Source organism: Ammospiza caudacuta, chromosome 2 (assembly GCF_027887145.1).
Source record: "Ammospiza caudacuta isolate bAmmCau1 chromosome 2, bAmmCau1.pri, whole genome shotgun sequence".
In the NCBI taxonomy this organism is placed as follows: Eukaryota; Metazoa; Chordata; class Aves; order Passeriformes; family Passerellidae; genus Ammospiza; species Ammospiza caudacuta.
Window position 1 is genome coordinate 54,467,205 of NC_080594.1, and position 24,043 is coordinate 54,491,247.

Below are 24,043 nucleotides of genomic sequence, written 5' to 3' on the forward strand. Positions count from 1 at the left end.
AGACAAGCTATTACATCACACTGCAATATGCAACAGTGGGTGCTCCATGGGCTTACAAGTCCTGCCAACAAACCTGCTCCCACATGGGCTCCACTCTCCATGGAAGCATATTGGGCCCTGCCAGGAGCCTACTCCAGCACAGGCTTCCAGGGGCTCGTGACCTTCCTCAGGCAGCCCCCTACTGTGGCATGGATTCCTCCAGGGGCTGCAGGAAGAGCTGTACTCCCCTCTGGACCTCCATGGTCCAGGGAATCATGGGCTGCCTCACCATGGGCTGGAGGGAATCTCTGCTCTGGAGCCAGAGCATCTCCTGGCCTTCCTCCTGCACTGACTTTGCTGTCTGCAGGGCTGTTCCTCTCACATGTTCCCATTGCTCTCTCTAGTGTTCTTGTGCATTTTTTCCCCGGGCCTTCTTAAGTCTTTTATCATAAAGGCACCTTGCTATAACTCACAGGCTTAGCCTTGGTCAGCTGCAGATCCACCTTGGAGCCAGCTGGCATTGGCACTACTGGATATGGCAAGTGCTTCTCGCAGAAGGCACCCCTGTAGTCTCCCCCACAACCAAAACTTTGCCACACAAACACAATACATGTTTCAGGCTAGTTTTTTAAAAGATGTTGTATGTCTTAGCCTGGGTTCTGTCCTGTGTAGTTAATTTTTATATCTCTGCCTTTGTTTCACCATTAATACATATTCTGTTGTATGTGGAAATGAAATTGAATATTCATAGTAGGTGACCTTACCACCTGAAGACTCATTTTCTTCCATGTGCATTTCATCTGGAACAGTGAATATTTAAGTTGCAGAAGATGGAGTAGTTTAAACCAAGAATGCCACTTCACAATGCCATATATTCCAGTGACTTGACCTGAAACATAGACAGAATGAAAAAGTAAAATAGAAGAATGAATTCTGGCTTGAATCATGTAGAATGTGAATATCAGCATTGGCTTGAGATTTTTAGTAGAAATAGGATAGAGTTATGGTACAATTGGATGTTCTCAATAATTGCTACTGAAGAAGTTATATTTGTGCAAATCAGTTGCATTTTCATGGAAACAGTGGCCAGTGTTTGAAAGCATGATTCTCTAAAGTGGTAGTCAAGATGTTTGTAGGGAATAATTGTATTCCAGTTGCTGTTGCAATGAGTGCATATTTGTACAAGGCAGAAGAAATTCTGGATTTATTATGAGTTAGATTGGATTAAGTTAAAACCAGTTTTTAGTGAGATTCAAAGATGAGGAGGACTTGATGTCATATGGTACACAGAAGTGAATTTGGCTCTTCTTTTTGTCAGATTTTAGCAGGACAATCACAGATATATCTGGCAAAAGGTATGTGTCACTGTGACAAACCATTACATACTCTCTCTCTCTCCTCTTACAAATGGCTGTATGGACATTTCTGTGTGACATAGGATGTCTTAGAATGACCACATCCCTTCCTCCTCCCTCCTCTACTTCCACCATGAATTATTCACATGAGTCTGGGTACTGCTAAAAGGGAAGGGTGGGAGAGAAGTGCTATTGAATGGAAAAATTTGTTGTTCTCACAGCTCAAGCTTGTGTTCGATGGAATCAAGTCTGCCACGAATTTCTCTCCTTGTTGGCAGTGAACAAGGCATGAATTTTATTCAGAATATTAAGAATGAGTGAGATGGAGTATTAATGAAAACATTGTGCTGCTTTATAGCTTTCACAGCAACAAAACCTTTACATGAAATGACAGTAATCGGTATCATAACAGTATTTAAATTAGTATATAGAATACAGATATGAATTATATTTGTATAAGCACTTGACTTCCCAGAGAATAAAAATTACCTTTAAATATGTTAGAGGTCTGAGATAAAGGAACTGAAAGCTCTGAATTTCTGCTAAGGATTAAAAATCCAAAAAGATAGGCACAACAGGCCATGGCAGGATAGCATAATAGGGCACCCTGTAGTGCTCAGCTACTAAAAGTTTAATCCTTGATTATGAATTTTATTGCTTTTGTGTATTTGTCTCAGATGCTTAAAATAATGTTGTCATGCAAGTTTGGATTAATATTTTTACATAATTTATTTTAATTACATCATTTTTCTGGTTTCTGCTTCTTTTAAATCCATCAACTGCTTCTGATTTCAGAACCTCTGCAATGATCCACAGTCTGCTCCACAATAATATTCACAAAAATCACATATATCTTATAAAGAAAAGAGTCATGGGTAGGAGCTGTTAGAAGACAGAATTATTTGTGCTTAGATCAAGAACATATGACATTTTTCAGTCAGTGCAAGCTAGAAAATAGCATAATTCCTGTTGCAAATATATACAGATAATTGGGAGAAGGAATTAATTTAAAAGCAAAATAATTCTAATATTGAAAATGTAAATTTAATAAAATTAAAATATGAACATAATTTTAAATAATAAATTAATATAATCCAATTTCTGTATATATTGTTTTCCTTTTTGTACTTCTGGGTCTGAATCTTACACATTTTCATTTATATTTTACATTGAATTCACTATAAGGAGCACTGAAAAATCCGGATAGATGAAGACTTGTTTTCTGTCAATATTTCAGTTCATTGTGGTAGTTTATACTACTCACCAAGTTGAGCCACTGTTAAATTTTGATATTCTATTTAAATTATGAAACTCTTCCATACTACACAGTTTTTCAATATTCACAAGTGCAAATAAAGCCATTGTGCAATGAAATTTAGGGTCCTCTAACAAGAAATTGTACTGTGATGATTTTGTATTTAATTATATTATTTTAAATAATTATTTAACACAGATTAGTATTCTCTGATTAGAATAAATCCTCAGAAAAAATTTAAGAGGCATTATTCTTTTGAATGTGTCTATTAAAAACTAATTTCCCATGTTTTAAGAGGAAAAAAAATGATTAGACTTTTTTCTTCTTTGTACAAAAGTAGCCTGTGTTGACTTCTGTGCATGATAGAAAAAATTAACTGGGAAAATATGTGGAATAAGGGTGGAGAAACAACGGTCTTTGGGAGTCAGAATTCCATCTTTTATTTTCCTTTTTTTTGATATTTTCACCATTTTTGCATCTGTGTTTTCCTTATTTTAATTTCTCTTAAGGACCATGTAAACATACATTTATTCATATGTTTTTCATCTGAGGTAATTGTCACACAATGTGTATAATGTTGCATAATTCCTTCAAATATTCTTTATTAATGGAGGAGTTCCCTGACTTGTTCAAAAATTTTGTAGAAGGAAACAGAGAACGTTTAGAATAAAATTCAAATAATAGATGAGTAATACTGTAATAAAAATTGTGATCTGGTGATTATGAGCTGCCTTGATTACCAAAATTCCAGATGATCAGGATATGCAATGAAATAAGTTTGAGTATGAATTAATCAGAAGGACTTAAAAACATTCCCCGTGAGACTTGGCAAAAGAAGGAATGAACATCCGTCCCTGTAGGCACACTGCCAACTATTGGTTAAATAAGAGGGCTAATGGAGTAGTGGTGAAAATCCAGGTTTCTGCCAATGATCTCTGTATTCAGGTTCTACCATCAAATTAAGGATTTGGTCCACTGTTAACCTCTTCCCTGCAGAGGAATGTAGTGACATAAAAATGGGTCATCCAGACTGTCTAATACCTGAGCTCTTCTTCCCCAAAAGCTGGTTTCCATTTAGTATAAAATGGGATAAGGTTTCAGATAGAACTAGTGAAAGTAAAGACTCTAATCTCTGCCCCAAAATAATGGTAAAGCTGCATATTTTGGGACCACAGTCTGCCTCATAACAACCTTAGAGCCATTCGTCTCACCTTGAGGCAGAGTGGAACATACTGAGCTCTTTTCAATTAAATGAAAACACAAGAAATATTTAGAGATAGGATTTTTTAAAGATTTTGACATACCAACATGCAAGGAGTATACAAATCCCAGTTATATAAATAACACAGAATGTGTTTGTGGTGGTTGCAGTAAAGGAGGCAGTCATTGTGAACTGGAACTAGGCTACATATGTCTGATGGGTAATTAGTCTTATGGTATAGAACTCAGGATTTGTTTGTGCAAATTGTGTTACAGCCAAGAAATATACTCAGATGTTTAGTGCAGAAAACCCATGCGTGCATATAACTATGAGGTGCCATGTTTTTCCTTAATTCTGCATTTATGAAGTATTTTGATCTGCAATGGGGTTTTGGATTTTGACAGAAACCTGCTTCATGAGTCCTTGTACTGTTTTCTTAATCTGTCATAATTTCATTAACTACAGGAGCCCTTTACAACATTCTTTCTAAATGCAAATGATGGCAAGTTTGACCACCCAGATCGAACCTTCTCTTCAGTGGCCAGGTCCTGGAGGAACAGCCAAAGAGATACCTCAGATGTGAAGGTAAGATACATGTTAAATAAATGGATAAATATGCAATTTCATTATGGCATTTTTGTTTATGTAAACATAAAGAAGGTGTTGTGTTATATTTTATATTTTTATATATCTCATTTCTTTATATTCAGCACACTAGGTATAGCATCAATAAATAGATGTCGATAAAGTTTATTGTTCTAACACAAGCAATCAAAGATTCTTTGAAGTTGAGTGGACAAAAGATGGGATTTTTCAAAGAAAAAAACAACCTAACTGATCTAATTTAGATCAGATAATCAGGAGATGGAGAAAAGCTCAATAAATTGTTCTTTCCTGCTGTTAACTCAATATTTGGCCCACTCCATAAAACACAGCAGGAATTGGATTTGACCTTAAAGTGTCATATTGTTATAGCTTGCCTAGCTCTGGGTTTGCATTGCCTGAGGCAATTAATAAAGCATTAATGACAAGACCCATTTAAAATGTTGGCTTTTCTGTATAGCTTTAGCTTTTACTTGAATGTGCCTGGGGATATTATGCAACAATACACATTAGATTAAAACAACTTCTACACTATATACAGAAACAGCCAGAGAGCAGGGTGATTTTACTGCTGTTATTCCTTACCTTTGTATTTACCTTGTTGAATACAAAGGGTTATTGTTCATAGACATGGGACCTTATCAAAAGGAAACAAAAATCTAGAAATATTTTGAATAATATGGTCCCTTCTTGATTCTCATTTTCTAGTAATAAAGTAGGTAAAGGCTTCAGTATAAAAATTGCTCTTAAAAAAAAAAACCAACACATTTTTACCGTGAATATATTTCTCTTCAATTTATATACTACCACTCATACTAGGAATTATGTTGCCATTATATTTTTATTTATATTTTTAGGTTTTTTTATTTATTTGTCTTGGCAAAGAAAAAAAAAATTAAAATATGTATATTTGTTGATTTATTTTTATTGCAGAGCTCTTTTTTGCATAAGTATTCCAACAGTCTCAGAAGGGACAAATCATGTTGTTGTCATTCAGTTACTAGTTAGAATAACTAATTGTAAATTGTATGGTCATTATAACATATGGGAGAAAATGCTTTTTAAAGAAATCAATCTGAATCTCCTACAAACCATTTTATGTTGATTCATGCTTGTCGGGAGCTCAATAGTTTTTTAATTACCATCACTCTTGCCCTTGTAAGAAAAACAGGAGATTTCCAAATTTGGAAGCAATTTGAGGTAATATGTACTATATCTGATATATCTTCAAAGTGCTGACATTTTGATTTTTACTTTTCAATGAAATCTGTTTTTCCTGTAATTCCGCTAGAGTATTTGGGAGAGTGACTTCCTAGGAATGGGGCTCAAACAAAGGATAAGAGCCTTAAACTGAGGAACAAGGGAAGACAGTTGGAAGTGACTGTAATCTTCTTGTCTGGCTTTAGTACACAGGAGGAGGGCAGTTAAATACATCAAGGCATTGCAAAAGATAAAGGAATATCTGTGGACAGACGGAGAGATGGCATTCAAGTGGGGTATATAATTAGTGAAAGGATTGTTCTTAAACTAGCAACCAAATGAGTTACCAGTAAAACAATTAACTGAAATGTTTGTCTGAGAATACTAGGAGTCTTGTGAACCAAGTGGGATAAATTAAACTGCTGTTGCCAGCCATTGCAAGGATGAAGGAATTAAGGATGTATAACAGCTGTATTGCAAAATGTATTTGTATTAAAAAACTCCAACTTATCAAAATAAAACAAATATTAAAAAGATGCTCAGAACCAGATACCTTCAGAAAAGGAAGGCAAAGGTGAAGAAATGAAGTAGCTATGGTCTTTAATGCCACTGAATTGCAGAAAGGGAATTGGGGATAGCAGGTAAAATAGTAAAAATTAAGGGTCAGAATTGCCCTAGGGGAAAGCCTGTAAAACAAGGTGTTCCAGAATATATTTGGCAGTCTACTATAGAGCCCCCAAATCAGATTAATACATATATACACAATTCTGTTATGCCATTAGAAAGAGAAATACTACTTGGAGCTAAGTCATTACAGAAAATCTAATATGGTAGTAACAGATGAGGTATGTTAGTCAATAAATGTTTTCTCCAGATAATCCCTGACCTGTCCATTCAGGGATACATTAGGGATTAAAGCTGCTGTTTAAAATAGGGGCCTGTTAATTAATGAAGATGAAGGAAAAGTGGGTTTAGAAAATAACATTGAATTGATTTATTTTGAAATGATTCAGTTCAAGATGAAAATAGATGAATAAAAGGATGTTCAAAAATGAGCTGAATCTTAAGAAATGCTAAAACAAATAGAAAACATTCATAAATTATCTAACAAAAAAAAAATCTGTAGAAATTAGGGGAGATTTAATACCAACATTTGATTTATTGTACTACCAAAATAATTTATTGTATAGTAATACAAAGCCACTACTGGAATAAATCTACTGAGATGCACTTCAATAGCTAATCAAATTATGTTAATGCATTCCTTTTTTGTCTTCAGTTTAAGAAGGAAACTAAGATCAACAGGATGGCACAAAGTTTATCATGATACCAAAGGTTTATCCTTAGGGTACAACAACTGGAATATCTCATGAAATATAATTTTCACCTGAAACAGTCTGATTAGTCATTCATTCAGAGCCATTATGTTCTCAGAGAGCATATGTTATTGTTTTTCTCTTTTTTCTTGTCTAGTTTTTAGTATGAATTCTTGTTGGATAAAGCAAATGCTTAGTGCTTTCTTTGTTGGAAACCATCAAGTGTAAAATACACCGAAACTGGAGTTAGCCATTAGAACAAAAAATGTGTTTTAGGAAGTGGATACAGGTAGAAAAATGTGTGTATGTGTGGGGTAATTAATGTCTAAAGTGGAGACACATAAATGCTATGAAATATGCAAACATATGAAATGGAGAAGAATTATTTCTCAAGGAACAAAGAGGGAAGGAACGTCAGAGGAAAGGAATCAGAGTGCAAAAATGCTTATTTAAGCAAGAGAGTATGAAAAGTTAGGGTGAAGTTGAGTATTCTCTGAGTTTGAATATCCCCACAAAGGGAAGTAGCAAACTCCTTATTTATAAACCTTTTTTTTTTTTCAAAGTAGACTGGCAAAGTCCTGGCAAGGCCCTTTGATTTGCAGAGTCTGTGTTTCTTAGCAATCAATCAAGAATGAGTATAGCAGCTAATTGTTGCTGTTGTTTGTTCCTTAAGATCTTAATGAACTTCATTTCTCAATGCCATTGCATCAGGGCCAACTTTTCCCTAAGGCTTTGAAGTTCATTCTGCAAAATGATAGGGAAATGGATGATTATTAATACTACAAATACCTAATTTTTTTCAGATTAGTTGTACTGCTGCTTAGAATGCCTTGCAGGCTTTTCAAACACTTGAATCAAGTTTTCAGGGACTTGAAAAGCAGTGAGGTTTGGGGAGCTACTAAGGAACCCCCTCAAAATTTCTGGCCATTTATGTCACTCTCCTAAGAGCAGCATCCACTGTCTTGCACAACTGAAAAGCTTCAGCTCTGAGAGTGAGTATCATTCAAAAACTAGTGGTCAGCTGTCTAGCAACTTCTAGTATTTATGCAGCAGTCCTGTTAGAAAGGAGAGAGTGTGCAAACGAGAAGATGTGTACAGGTTGTGTCTGAGTATACAGAACCTGGAGGCATGCTCTCTGTTAGTGTTCTCTATACTTGTGTAGCTTCTTCTGGCTCCACATCTAGCTATACACAGGGGGAAAGGCTTGGCAGTGTGGATTTCCTTGTGATATACATGCTGTAAATTCTTTCACTATCCTAAAGAATTTTTAAGTCTTTACAGTAAATATTTAGTGCATGGAATAGAAGTTATCAATCAAAGTAGCAAACTCTGAAAACTGCTAAGACTAGCAAGTGTTCATTATTCATGTATTCCTTATCATACATTTGAAATTCATCTGAGCTGCTTTAAGTGCATTTATCTCTGATCTTACTAATCTCATTAATTATTGTGGCACAGGTTATGAAATAATTTTAAAACAGCGTGTGAAATGAATTAATCTGAAATTCTTCATTGCTGTGTGTTGTAAGATGGCCACAATTTTTGCTCTCAAGTACCGTATTAAATAATTATAGGAAGTATCTTCATTTTTTACTAACAAGGTCTAATTAAAAATAAAAAAGGGTTTTTTTGGAAAGCAAAATCTGGAGGGTTTTTACATCAGTTACCGTTTAAGAAAGAGGACTATAAGGTACATTATTTTCAAGTGCTTCAGTAAGTGCTGAAGTAGGTCAATTTTAACTAATGAACTGAGATTTTTAAGTACTGCAGATACTTTCCACAACTGTTCTTTTACAGCCTCAGTGTTGTCTCAAAAAATACATCCAAACCACTTTCACAGAATTCAGCATTAAAATTTAAAAACCAAGTACCTGAAATTTGCAAAAGAATTTGTCTCTCTTTAGGAAGCTACATTTCTGTCTGTCCAGCTCCTTTTCTCCCATGCTCGTTTCCTCCCTGGCATTCTCTCTCTGTTTCTCCCTTTCTTTTCCCTCCTTCCCTTTCCCCTTTAAATATGTGTAATCTCTTCTGGGACTGAATTATTTCACACTGAGCTAATGAAAATAGGGCTGTGGCAGTAGCTTAATCAGCCTGAAAACAAGCTGTAATTCTGGCATCTTGAATTGTGGCAAAAAGTAGACCACCTTTGAAAAATGAAGTGTGTGATAGATAATTGCTCAATAAAGGATTAAAGATTTACTTAGACCATGCTGTTCCTTACTCTCAGGTTGTTTTGGTTCATTTTCATGAAACTCATTCACCTACAGTGGATGAAACAGAATTAATACAGTATGTGCTGTGTTAGAGCGGTAACACACAAGGGAGAGCCTGGATAACACAGTTTATTTTATTGTGTCTCCCTTTATCAACATCGACCTTCTCTCGAGATAATCAGTACAAGCTGGAGGAAGAATGAGCGTTCACGGGGTGACCTTTGAGGAAGCAAGTCACCCGGAAATGACCATAACTTGGCCAGTCAGCTTGCACATTTTTTCCTTTCTAACCCCCCCTCCCCCTCCCCCCTCCAGTTTTTGGTAACATTGACTTCCCCAGAACCTCCTGTTCAGACGCTAATCTTTCCTAATACCTCTCAAACTTGTTATATTGTTTTTTGAATAGTGTTTAGAAGTTAGAAAGGTAGCTCTGACAAAATGTCAGTAAAGTGCCTTAGTGTGAAATGGAGGAACTCATGATTGACTCATTGACCCAGTACTAGACTCTTGTGGAATTAATGGATGCCAGGGGATCAACCTTTTGGGAGGAAAAGAAAGAAAGAAAAAGAAATGGAAGCTTTAAACCTTGAAGTGAATTATACTAGAAAAGTGAAAACGTCTGGGTTGAATTTGATTTCATTGGGAGGCCATAAATGGCATACCCTTAGCAAAACCTATTAAACAGAAATGTCAGATTTGATGCAAGTGGTGTACAATTATAATAGTGTTAATAGCAGTCCTCTATCACCTGAAGACATATTTTTAAAGTTTAATTTCTCAGCAGTTTGGATTTGTCACAGGCTTGTAAATTAGAAAATGCATTTGGGGGATGTTTTCTTATATGAAGACGCAAGGCATATAATACTGTTAACTATACCTTGGGGTTTTAGTATAGCTATTAAAATAAACAAGAGATCACATTAACAGACAAGAAATGTCTGTTATAATATTCATTTTCCTTTTTTTTTATACACCCTTCAATAGCTTTACTGCATCGTTCTTCATGTGAGAAGAGCCAAGCTTGAGAGGCAGCTGACTATTAAATGATGGAAAGCTAACCTGTCTTATTAGAAGTGTGAATGAAAGGGGAGCAGAGGAGGTTACCAGCTGATGAAATGTCAAGGACAACTAGACAGAAATTACTGCAAATAGATTTAGATCACAAAATCCCTATTTTTATTAACTCTTTGAACTCTAGATATTTCTTGTGGTAAGAAATTACCCGTGACAGGTAACGTATTCAGAAAGATTTTAGAACCTTCAATGTCTTTTGGCAAGAGCAATGAAGCCAATAACATTTAGTGATTAGTTTCAGTTAATGCAAAATTATAGGTCAGCTGAGTTGCATGCAATAACATATGCATTTAAAATGCTTAATTGGTCTGTGAATATTTTAAAAATTCCAAACTTTTAAAAGTTTGGTTTTCTGTGTGTTTTTTCTTTGCATTCCCTCTTTTTATGCCTGCTAAATGATGTAACTTGTAGGGAAGCTGTTTTATGGGTTTGTTTGTTTTGATATTTTCCTTCATGGTCTGATTTGCACTGGCTGACACAATGTATGTATTGTAGGAAAAAATATTTTGAGATTTATCTTTCTTGAACATTTGTAGCTTAAGACCTAAATTTCTCAAAGTCACAGTAGCTTCAAACTAGCATTTCTTTGCACAGATCTGGCTTTACATTTACCTTTTACCACTAGTGCCACTGAAGGTGCAATAGGATTTTTGAGAAACCTCTGATCAACTATTTTGTCTGTCAAGCAGAAAGCAGATTTGGAGACAGAAGGTCCTCTATGTCCTATCCTTTGACATAAATACTATCTCTGAGTTACATTTTTCCCCTGCTAATTTTTAAGTCTCCTTGTCCCTATCTTCAGGGTGAATTTAACAATGACACTTCTGAAGTATGAAACTGGTGATTTGTAAAAAGCTGTGTTGTATGACAAATTACACTCTGCTCTGAAGTGAATGAAAAATAGCAGATGCTGTCAGAAGAGTATGCGATCTCCATCCCCAATGTAAAGCCTACAAAGGTTGACAAAAACATTTATTTTGGCTTCTGTGTGATGAACATGTGACAAAATATGATATGTCCAAAGTATATAAAGAAGTAAATTAAGTTATGGACTGTTTAGCAATAAATCTGCTAGCTGATTTAGGAAAGTTAGAGGAATATTTTGCATTTCTGTAACAAAAACAATGGAGCAATACATCATTATCCTTAACTTAGACTTTTAGGAGCTTGAAGGCTGTAAATCTGGTAAATAATGCTTTTCAAACATGCAATAAACAATGCAAAGAGAAAACAGTAATTTATTCTCAGTATCTGGGATGGATGATAGCTAGGATGAGGGAAAATTTACTTAGATTGCATAATGAAGGATTCAGGGCAGTTATTAGGTAAAACTCCCCAGATGAAAAACACTGAGACCAGTTGATGGAAGAATTGTGGAATTGCTCTCACTCAAATTCTGGGACAACAGGGTAGACAGATATCTTGCTGGATAGCTGAACCTCATCTGGAATGGAGAAATTGACACAGTCACCTCTCTGGATAGCACCCTGAAACTGCTATTTTTTTTGAGGTACCTGTTTCCTGTCCATAACAGAAAAAGCACCAAAAGAGCACCTCTCTCAAGTCATAATCTTTATTAGAATATGAACTGGCACATACCCACTTGTGAAAGAAATTAAAAACAAACTCTATGTGAGAAAATATTAATAGGCTTTGACAATAGTCCTTGCTAGTGTTATATTTTCCTGCATTCTTTTGTACATTCTTGCAACTTTCAGTGGCTTCTTAGTTAACACAATTCTCTCTGGGCCCCAGTTGTCATCTTATCGTCCCCTCTGAGGTTCACTCCTGTCTGTTTCTTTTCCCAGAAAGCTCCTGGGTTCCATCCTTTCTGCCTCACTGTCCTTGCTAATCCTTCCTCTCTCTGCCTCTCCCAGTTTATACTTCTCTTAGTGAAACATGCTCAGGGGCCCTGAGGAAGAGGATTTTTGCCCTTCTATGCCCAGCCACTGCCTGCCTTTGGCATGAGATAGAAGAGACAGCTTCTTCAATTTCTCACAGCAGAATAAACAATGTACACATAAAACCAAATTTTTATCAACCATGTCTAGCTTGATTGTATTTTCTATTCATCTAAGCAGCTAAATACATGAATCTGAAGTTCATACATACAGGGTGCCCCAGGCTTTCATACTGGGCCTGTGTTTTAGTATATACTAGTTCATTGTCTAGAAATGAGAAGGGGATATATTTATCTGAGCTATTTTTAAGCACTGTGGTTTCTTAGTCTGGTAAGTAGTGGAGATGGCAAAATTACAAGAGGAACATCAAATGGTATGAAAGAAAACTGAATGGTTAATTCAAAGTATGGGAAATATGTAAGTATCTGGGAAAGGTCACATGCAACATGGCTCACATTTCAAGAAAAATTTCAATTCATGCTAAATAGCACTCAATAAGCACTGTGATTGTAGGCTGCACTAAAAATAACATTGAAGAGAATGCTGAGACTATAACACAGTGGGTTAGTTAATCCTTTTTAAATACTATGTTTAGTTTTTTTTATTTTGACTGAAAAAAAACCCAACAAAACAACCTACAAGAGATGTGTAACTGAAATGATTAGGATTCTAGGGAGAGTGTTATTTGAAGAGGATTCAGAAGTCTGGCACTGGTTAACTTCCAGAGCACAGGAATAAGACAGCTCAAACTAAACATACACAACACAATAAATCTTATAAAGAAAGTTAATCACATACTTTTGTTTATTCTGTTTCTATTTATGTTTTCTGCTATTCCAGACAAGGGAACATTAAATTACCCTGAAAGCAAAGAGCAGCAAAGATAAACTTACTAAATAGAAATACCTTTAAAAATACTCAGTGACTTAAATCCCTTTGTTTCAAGATACCCCTTCAGCCAAAAGGTTAGTAGAATTCAGTTAAACACTAGATGTGTCTCTGGGTAGCACAAATCTTTCAGGTATGTGTAGATGTAAAAGTCCACAGTTACATGCTATGACATTTAAAACTGAAAATGGAAATTTAACAAATAACTTTTCTTTAGTGGAATTGAAGGACTTGGTTGCTGTGACATTGAAGGTTAGTATGCCACCACATTGAATAAAAATTGATAGTATTTGCAACCAGTGCTATGTGCTTCAAGGCTTTTATACAAGGTAGAAGCAAACTTTTTCCTTAATAAATTCTGCTTCATTTGAATATTGGCTTTAAGATTAATTTTGACTTTTTGATATTTCTGAGGTCCTTATGGATTTTTCCCTTTTTTTAAGGCAATGCTCTTAGTTTGTCAGTGATTTGTGTGGTAGTATGTGTTGGGTTGTGAGTCCTGGGTTAGTGATTTGTTGAAGTCCTGAAAGATTTCTGTATAGTTTTCTCCAGCTCTGAGGACCATTCATTCTATTTTGGGCTCCATTAGAGAAAACCAAAGGGCTTTCTTTGGAACCTGAGATTTAGTGAATCATGTTTTGGGGGAAGGGGGGAAGAGTGCTTTTAAGAAATACTCTGAATAAATTAGAGGTGTCTATAATAAAACTTAAGATAGGCATTAAATTAATATTTTTTCTTTTAACATTATAGGATATTCAGGATTTCTCTCATTTTGACTTTGCTCTGGCTGTTGTTTTATTATGTACTACATCTAATAATTTAATTCTTTCTTTTCTGTTTGGAATTGTAGCTGGTTTCATGATGAGTTATTCAGGTTCAGGCATGTCTACTTGGTTAATATATTATAGAAGTTAGATACTGTTTGGATTTGCATTTTAGTCTAACCTATATTAGTATATTATGATGTATAGAAGTAATTAAATTGCCTTCCTAAACATACTTAAAATTGTAACAAATACACTTTTAAAAAAATCACTTTGTAAATTTGAAAGGTTGCTTTAACTGCTCTATTCTCTGTGGAGTTGCAGATCAGATTTAATTAGATGAGTTTGTGTCTGCAGTGGGGTTTTTTTGCTTCTCATATCTGCAGCCTTTGAAAGGACCACAAAGAGACTCAGATTTCAGGTGCTGTGTCATCAGTTTTTATCATGTTACCCAGCTGAATGCCATAATGCTTTTAACAATGTAATTTGGTCAATTTAATCCATATCTGGATATTAGAGAAAAGATAGTGAGGTTTAAAGCTTTTTTGTTTTTACTGCAATTCAATACTTAATGCTAAAATAACAGGAGCAAACAGCAATATTCATTATGTCAAAATGGATTACTGTTTAGCTATTCTGGAAATTGAGAAAACTTCACACTCCAAGTTACCTATTGTTTATTATCTGTTGCAGTTATTGATTTTTCACTTTTTAATATCTGTCTGAAGGACATTTGTTGTACTGATATTTTTCCCTGTGTCTGTTCTTGAATTTTTCTTACAGTAGAAAAAGATCTTCACCATGTATTATTTTTCATTATAATGGTAATCCAATTACCACTTTTTCTTATGCAATTAAAGAATTAAAGAAAGTAAGATCAAGACACTGTTATATCTGCAAATTTTCCCCTTTTGAAATATTTTTGTTAAATAGTAATTTAAAAATCCAATATATTTTCATATTGAAGGCTTATCATAAATTTTCTTGTAGCTATTATTATGAAGAAGTCTCCTTTACTCATATGCACTGCCTTATCTAAAGTTGTGCTTTTCATAAAAACAGATATGGGAAAAACAAAGTTTGAATATTTCATTATGCAGAATACATTTGACTGTAAGTCAAAGAAAGCAGGATATAAAATTTCTTTTAAAAGGTGCACAGAAACATAAAAAACCTAGGAATGCTTAAATATGTAGTACAAGAGAGCCTGATTCTCAGAGTACAATTTAGCATCTCTGTTAAATGTGAAGTCTCATTGTGTGTTTTCTCCCTGCTAGGAGTTAATTCCAGAATTTTACTACCTACCCGAGATGTTTGTCAACAGTAATGGCTACAATCTAGGAGTCAGGGAAGATGATATTGTAGTGAATGACGTTGATCTCCCTCCCTGGGCCAAGAAACCTGAAGACTTTGTCCGTATCAACAGGATGGTAAGCTGTACTTTAATTTAGTCTAAGGGTTTCTGTATTTTAGTCAGCTAACCTAGTTCTGTTTTTCATCTCTTTAGAACTAGATTTAGAGAAATAAAATAAAAAAGCAGAGAATTTGCATTCTGTCTTGCTTGACAGAACCCTTTATTTTATAGTAGATTTTCCTTCCATGTGCCCAAATTATGGAAAGTTAAATTCAGTTATCTACTCTCTCATGAAAAAGCATCAGATGTGCATGAGCCTGGCAATGCAAGATAGCCTGAAAAATTTATGTCTGCTCCTCCTCATCATCTTCTACATCAAAAAATAAAAGAATATTATAAATGCTGATGTCTTGCAAGCCATCTTGTAGTTGTTATTCACCTAAAGATATGCACTACCTGTTCATCAAGATGAACTGGAAGGTGTAGAAATGTGAACATAAGCAAACAACTGCAGTCTTTGAAGAAATTCTGCAAAATAACAACTCTGATGTAAATCATCATGTGCCCTCCAGGATTTAAGCAGTAGAATATTTCTGGTGTATATTTTTTCTTTAATTTTGATAGACATTTTATTATTGATAAAGTGAAAGCATGTGTATGCTTTTAGTAGTTTTTAGGAACAGCAGGGTATATTCAGATTCTTTGGCCAGCAATACTTCAATTTATTGAATTGTTCTGGAAATAGTTCTTCCGTAAAATGCATATTGCTTGTCTTTCTTAAAGAGTCAGGACTGTGCTTTCAGTAAGCTGTGGGTTTCCATAGGGTTGCAGAACTGTTCAGTTTATGCATTATTCCCAATAGTGTTTTTGTGGTAGCATTGCAAATCTAGCAATGTGTTGAATTGTTTGAATTTTTTTTTTGATCGGTTTGGTAACGTAATATTAAGAACTGTCTGTTTAAAGAAAATCGTTCTTTGGGAGTTGATAGAAAAAAATAGCTCTATGAAATTCAGAAGAATAGAAGAATATTATAAAACAAAACCTATTCCTAGATGTAGATGATTTAGAAGTGTCCTCCATTTAGAAGACTAAGTGGTTTGACATATGTACAACAGTCTCCTAGGGAAGTGATGGCAACCTCATCACTTGAGACATATGAAATGTACTACACAAACCAGGAGAACTGTATTTTGTCATTGATGGATTAGTCTGTCATTGACAGGAAGAAGCTGAACAACCTTTCTTATACCAGATATATTGGAAAATTATTTTTAAAAACAAGTTATTGTCTCAGCTGGTGAAAAAAAATTCAAGTGCAATTTTACTAAAAAAGAGGGATGTGTACTGAAAGGATCACTGGAGTCCATTAGAATTCTCAAGTGTGGGATGTGCAGTCACAGGCTGGTGTCTCTGGAGTGCCTGTGTTGCTGCATAGAGCACTTTTTGGGTTGTAGTTGTGGCTAAAACCAAACTGAGGCCAGGTGTAAGCACACTGAAATTGGCCTAGAGGTTTAGTTTTTAGTTCTGAAAGAACCAAATTGTGATTCCTTGGTGAAAACAGAGAAGCAAGCTGCCACCTATTGGGGGATATAATGAGGGATGCATAGTAAGGACTCCTATTCTTAAATTTTGTAAGAATCGTCCTTTTATATTAAATTGTACTTCATTAATATTTTCTTTCCACAATGTTGGAATTATTACTAGGAGGATAAAAGGTACTATGTGATAGAAGATCACCTGGAAAAAAACTTAAGCTTTAGTTTATTTAATTTCCCTTCTGCAATTCATGCTTTTTGGAAAGTAGCATAGCAGCTCTCCAAATAAACTTTTTGTGCTGTTGAAGACAACAGCTGCTTACACAAATTTAAAGTATAGCATTTAGGCCTCCTTAGGGCTATAGGACTTGATAGTGAGATAATGACTGATTCCACATGAGTGTAAGTGTGCTCAGACTGCCAGGAGACAGACAAACTGATGTTAATACTAGAGTAGTATCATAATTACAGGCTTCAAATAATTGAGTACTTTGCAGTTACTAAAATGACTAATTATCACCCATTTGAATCAGACCCTTCCTCTACTGTTTTCCAGCCCTTTCCTCACAGATGTGAGCATTATTCCATTCTTGTACAGTTTTGCCAGGAGGCAGTTTCTGCATGGCCTTTATTCACCCCATCATCTACTTTTAGCAAGAGCATGATCAGGAGCTAAAATTCATCTCTACACAGATAGATGCTGTCTTCAAATGAGCAGTCAGGAACCTTGAAAATGATAATAAAGTTAGAAACTGCCTACAAAACAGGAGAAAGAGGCATAGATTTATTTGAATCAGATGCAGAACATAGACTGAAAATCACCTTGGGAGGAAAGAATAGAAGATAATAAGAAGCAGAAGTTTGGAAACAAAAACAGTACCAAAAATAGAGCAGTAGCAAGGTAGGGGTGACAATGAACAGCAATTAGATTAGATAAAATTCTGTAATTCTATATCCACCAGAAATAAGTGTATTTTGATGCCATCTATGGAGAATCATTGCATCACAGAGGATGTAAACACTTGTACCTATCTATGGTCCTTTTGAGACTGCACCTGGAATATTGGATTCACTTCTGGGTGACTAGAAAACAGAAGCATTCACATTTGGATGGAGTTCAGAGGATAAAAGCAAAGCGAATAACTTTGGGAGTTTAAAGAGCATGATATATGCATAATATTTTACAAAGCTTATTATGAAGAGCAAGTAGCTAAAGAAGGATAATCCTTTTCATGAAAATGCAGATAGTATGCATAGTAAGAAGTAATGGAATTACAGTTTCAAAATGTAATAATTTGAATACGTTATAATTTTTAGAAAAATTTCCTCATGTAGGGTTTTATTAACACACACAACAAACTGCCAGTACCCCTTTTTTTTGGTCACTGGAATGAAACTGGTCAAAGGAACAAATACAAAAGGGATTGGAAAGTTTGACATTCCCTGCCTAATGTCTGATTCCATTATTTGAACCAGCCAGCAGATGTATTATTCAGTTAGGTCATCCCCAGGCCAGGCTTTGGCTGTTACATTTTTTCTTGTGGAAAAAAATAGCCTGGGTGTGATGCTGATGTGTAAAACACAGCAAGCTTGTGCAAGCCTGGGATTTCTACAGCAACTTAGCAAAGCAAGCAGAGAATATGTTTACAGAAAACTAAGGAATATTTCAAGTAAGGGTTTTCCTGATCCCTTATCTATTAAAATCAGCAGTAATAATTTCATTTCAGTGGGAAGAATCCTATGTGGTAGTGCATAACATACAGTGGGATCTTTTTTTTCCCTGGCTGATGCTGTTTTCTTTTGTTCTTTTTTTTTTCTTTTGTGCTTTCTGCTGGTATACATTATGTGTAATTTTATGTGGGAGTAAATAAAATCCTTATATACTTCTAGCACATTTATGAATGTAAGCATTTTCTTTAAATAACAGCAAGAATGCCATCATTTCATCCTGATACTTTCCAAAGAAAACACAGAATAGCCTAGGAGACATCACAGAGGCACAGTGTCATAAATCAGCACAATTTAACCAATTGGTTAACAAGCTTTACTAAAATTCTATGCAAATGAACAAATAGCAGGCTAGGATTTTTTATTGTATCTTTTGATTGTTCAGGTGGCTGTTTTACACTTCAAACTAAACATGGAATTAGAAGTGGAAATGGTTTTCCATCAAAAGAGATTCCTTTAAACTTGTGAAAATTAGACTTATTAAAAAGCCTGGAAAAGACAGTCAAGTTACTTTCAAGCCCTATTACAGTATCTTCAACATTCGATTTCTACATCGGGGATTGTTGTAGCAGTTTTATTTATCCCTACCAAGCTAGACTGATTACTTGGAGTTACTCATGAAACATTAATAAAGCACTATGTTCAATGCTAACATGATTATGGTCTGACCTCAGCAACGGTACAAAGGACAGAGGCAGAAAGTGTCCCTGATAACATTACCCTAATGCTGGGCTCATCAATCATAATCTCCCAGTTTACCAGGGAGAAAAATATCCACGCATAAAACCTTCCACAGATGTGCATCTGTAGTCCTACTCAGCCTCTCAGTCCCCACAGACTCAGAGCAGTCCCAGAGCCAGAAATAGAACAGACTCAGTCAGTAAGTCAAGCATGTTAAATCAAGGCAGGGAACACCACTGTGAAACACTGAAGCACAGCTTTTATAATAAGCATTCTTTAGTTTTGAAACAAAAGATGCAGGATTGTGTAATTCAAAGTTAATTATAATGATATTTTAATTATGGCTTATGGACATATTAAATTACAAATTGCAGTGCCGAGAAAAATGTATTCATGATAAATTATATTTTTAAAAGACTAAACCATGTCTTGTTTTTGTTATACATATTTTGTTCCTATTACATAACTGTTACTGAGATTGAATTTTCTTTCTGTCTCTGAAATGATTTATTTGCACTCTTCTGCTGCCAATTGCATTTTTGTACCATTCCCTGGCTATTCAGAAGCATGCATAGTATTTCATAATTAAAAAGCTTCTTGAATAGTCATTAGAAATATCTAGTATGAAATCTCTGTGCTATGAAAATCTGGAAGATCTTTTCCTCTTCCTTGAATTGTGATTCAGCCGCAATTGATATTTCTCTTCTACCGGATAAGCAGTAGATAAGACTTGATATTACTTCCTCAAAAGTTACTGGATTTTATTTTGTGTATTGCCAAGATTATGCAAGTAAAAGTTATTGAGGCAAAAGGAGTTTCAATCTACTTCAGATTTTTTAATTACTTTTAGCAGAGATTTTTTTTTAAACCTGCTATACTGCTGAAAAATCTTACTTATATCATGAAGATGCTTACATAAAGGATCAGTTTCTCTGCAGACATCCCTGAATAACCCAAATCTGTATAGTGTACTTTGTCACTTCTATTAAAATATTACTTTGCTTAAAAGAACATAACTGATCTCAGATAGCAGTATTGCCTGAAATACTTGATGAGGATAGTCAAGGATTTCCCTTTGATGAGTGCAAGGAATAGTAACTGAGGATGAGAAATATTTGGTGGAGAGAATCTGCAGACACTGCAGAGGACCATGGATATGAGGGGAGAGGAGAGAAACCCAACTCACAGGCTGAAATGGCTGATGATCTGTTTTTGAGCAGATCTGTAAAATCAAACTATCTCAGAGTAATTATAAGAAAATATACATAAATATATTACATATAATTTAATAGCAAGATGGAAAGCTTTTTGGAGAGACAGACAGCATATGGACATGGAGGGCAAGGCAGGAACTGCAGAAAGAGAAGGTGCAACCATGGTCCAGACAAGTGGCAGCATCAGGATTTCCCACTTCTCTGGTGACAAAAAATACCTGGATAGATATTTTATAAATCCAGAACTTATGATGTTTTATACAGCATACAGTCTGTATTACAATAAAAACCACTGCCTCCTACTGACATGCCTGTGAAAAATACCTTTAATATCAAATTAGAATGAGCATAGGGGAAAGTGCAGCATTTGTAAAGGTCAGAGAAGAACTATAGTAAGAAGTAATTTGGTTTATAATAACTTTATTTAGTTTTAAAATCAACTTACTAATACCTCTTTCTATTTTACAACAGCTGCAGGTCAGATTTTGGAACATATGTGCATACACTTGGCTGTAAACACGAAAAACCCACAAAATATGTATACACTATATGTATAATAATACTTGCAATTTACCTATTAACAATAAAAGTCACTCCACTGGGAACAATAACATGTTAAACACCATCCTTAAAGCAAAACTCATGAAAAAAAACTTGACTGGAATGTTGCTATTTGAAAATGAAGCCCTAATAATTGTTCAAACAAGATCACTTTAGGAGTGCTTGAATAAAACTCTGTTTTGTGTACATGTTAGTTATGATAGATAACAAGGTGGATATTGGCTTGTTTCTGTTTAACTTTAAGAATCTTTAAAACCCATATTACAAATTATATAGATATGACATAATTATATCAGTCATAATTATTATTTTTTTTAATGCTTCTATCACTCATATTAAAAATGTTCATAAAATTAAACCCCTACAATAATTTAAATCCAAAGTGCTGATTTTTATGGCCATCACCAGCTTATTTTAAGGATATTATTGTTGTCTTTTTTTGTATGTTTTTCCTACTGTACCTACAAATTATGTTTTATACAGAAAATTCCCTCACCCTGTTCCCTACTGAGCATTGCATATTCTTGAGGAACCAAATGATGTACTGTTGACAGTGAACAGCTCATAAATTTTCAGGAGGCACTTACATGGAGGGGGAGTAGCCTGTGCATTAGAGCAAATTAGGGAGAGGATTCTGTAAGTATCGCATGAGTAGCATTGCAGAAGTACTTGGAAGAAACCAGGTCAGACCTGATGCAAGAAGCTTTCCCTGGACTAAAATAAATCGAGATTATAAAGCCTTGACCCACTGAGGGTGGTGTGGGGCTTTGTAGCATTTTGGTGGCCCTTCCTTGAGGACACCTTTCCTGTTTTTCATGCCTGGTGCCATACCCCACAGGATGCCCTGGCTGGGAGGCAATGAACATCACACAGCACTCATTTCACCCTGCAGCTGGAGGCTGAGCAGTGCTAAGGCCCATGAAGAGCCCCTCTTCTTCACAGCTCTGGCTCCTCTCTCCACCTTTACTCTGGTCCTTTCCCTAAATTCTGCACCAAACCACGCAGCTTCCACTCTTCTGAAATACATAGCTCAAAATAATTATATTCCCTTGCTATAAATTTCCTCAAGGTTTCTTCAAGAAACTGAGGTTCTTCCCTGAGGAATTAAGGACCATTATACTATATAAACATAGTACAATAAAGCTGTTTAAATAACTGGAGACAAAGACATGATATGCAGTTGTTAAGAAGTAGATAATTTAATAAATTATTAAATAACTATTAATCCATGTGAAATAGAAGTTCTCCAGACCTGCTGGGGTCAGTAAGACCTTCTCTAGAATGAAAAGGTGCTGAGTAAGTGCTGGTGGAAACGGACTTAGGGAAATATAATATATATGTTCAACCCCCTTAAGTCTTTTAACTTGAAAGGTCAAAAAAAGTGCAGTACCCCTCATGAGCAAGACTGACAAACCAGTCACAATGAACAAGGTACTCAGGGAACTTTTTACTTGAATCTTCAATGGCAACCTCTCTTCCCACACCTCTTGAGTGACTAGACTGCAAAATGGGGACTTGGGGGACAAAGCCCCTCCCACTTTAAAAGAAGATCAAGTTGGTGGCCCCCTGAGGAACATGAGCATGCATCTATGGCACCTGATGAATTGTATCCCAGAGTCCTTAGGGAATGACCTAAGTTGTCAAGCCACTCTCCATGAAATGTCATGGCAGTCAGGAGAAGTCCCTGGTGATTGGAAAAAGGACAGCACTGCTCCCATTTTTAAAAAGGGTAGAAAGGACAGCCCTGGGAAATACTGACCACTTGCCTGGGAAAGTCGTAGAATAGATCCTCCTAGAAGCTGTGCTAAGACACATGGAGGGCAGGAAGGTGATTTGGGACAGCCAATGCAACTTCCCCAAGGAAAAGTCCTTCCTGACCAACCAAGTGGCCTTCTATGATGGAGTGATGGCATCAGTGGACAAGGGAAGAGTTACAGGTGTCATCTGTCTGGATTTGCTTTTAACATGGTCCCTTGCAACATCCTTCTCTCTAAACAGGTGAGAGATGGATTTGATGGGTGGACTGTTCAGCAGATAAGGAATTGATTGGGCAGTTGCATCGGCTTGGTGACATCAGTGACAAGTGGTGGTCTGCCCTGGGACCAGTACCATTTAATATCTTCAACAGTGACATAGACAGTAGGATTGAGTGCACCCTCAGCAGATTTGCAGATGGTACTAAGCTGAGTGGTGTGGTTGACACACCTGAGGGGTGGGATATCATCCAAAGGGACCAGAACAAGTAAAGGAAGCAGCCCATGGGAATCTCATGAGGTTCAACAAGACTAAGTACAAGGTGGTGCGTCTGAGCAACCCCCAGTGTCCACACAGTCTGGGGGACAACAGATGGAGAGCAGCCCTGCCAAAATGACATGGGGATGGTGGTGGATGAGAGACTGGACATGAGCCACTAAAGTCTCTTTGCAGGTTGGAAGGCCAACCTCATCCTGGTCTGCATTAAAAGCAGCATGAGCAGCAGGTCCAGGGAGATGTTTCTGCCCTTCTGTTCTGCTCTGCTCTGGAGGGACCCCACCTGCTGTCCTGCTTCCAGCTCTGGGGTCCTCAGGGAGGACATGGACCTGTTAGAGTGAGTCCACAGGAAGGTAACAAAGAGGACCAGGTTCTGAATTATCTCTCCTATGAAGACAGGCTGGGACAGCTGGGATTGTCCAGCTTTGCAAAGACTCTGGGGAGACCTTATTGTGATCTTCCAGTACTTAAACGGTCCTATGAGAAAAATGGGGACAAACTTTTAGCAGAACTTTTTGAGATATGGCAGTAGGTAATGGCATGAAATGAAAGGAAAATAGATCAGACAAGATATAAAGAAGAAGTTTTTTGTAGTTTATAGGGTGATGAAACATTGGAACAAGTTGCCCAGAGATGTGGTGATTGTCTCATCTCTGGGGGCATTCAAGGTCAGACAGGACAAGGCTCTAAGCAATCTGAAGTAGTTGAAGATGTCTCTGTTCATTGCAGTGGGGTTGAACTAAATGACCTTTTGAGGTCCCTTCTAACTCAAACTGTCCAATGCTTCCACGTTTTTGTGATTCTAACACCAGTGAGAGGATATTAGATGAGAAAAGTGTGAAATACGCCTCATTTAAACCAAGCATCAATTATTTTCAAACACATTGTCTGATCTTTGAGTAATCAAAAGTTCTGCTGTTTTCCTGAAGTGCTCTTAATATTCTAGGAAAAAAAAGCTAATTTTGACCAAA

General features: G+C 36.0%; 1 protein-coding gene across 5 annotated transcripts in view; it reads left to right on the forward strand.

Annotated features, from left to right (window-relative positions):
- The window catches only part of NBEA (neurobeachin), a 453,368-nt gene that overhangs the window by 383,078 nt on the left and 46,247 nt on the right, over positions 1–24,043 (forward strand). For all 5 annotated transcript variants that reach the window (XM_058800580.1, XM_058800578.1, XM_058800579.1 and 2 more), the window contains 2 exons: positions 4,256–4,375; positions 15,027–15,179. In XM_058800580.1, the coding sequence (XP_058656563.1) occupies positions 4,256–4,375; positions 15,027–15,179 (273 nt within the window). The remainder of the gene's footprint in view (positions 1–4,255; positions 4,376–15,026; positions 15,180–24,043) is intronic.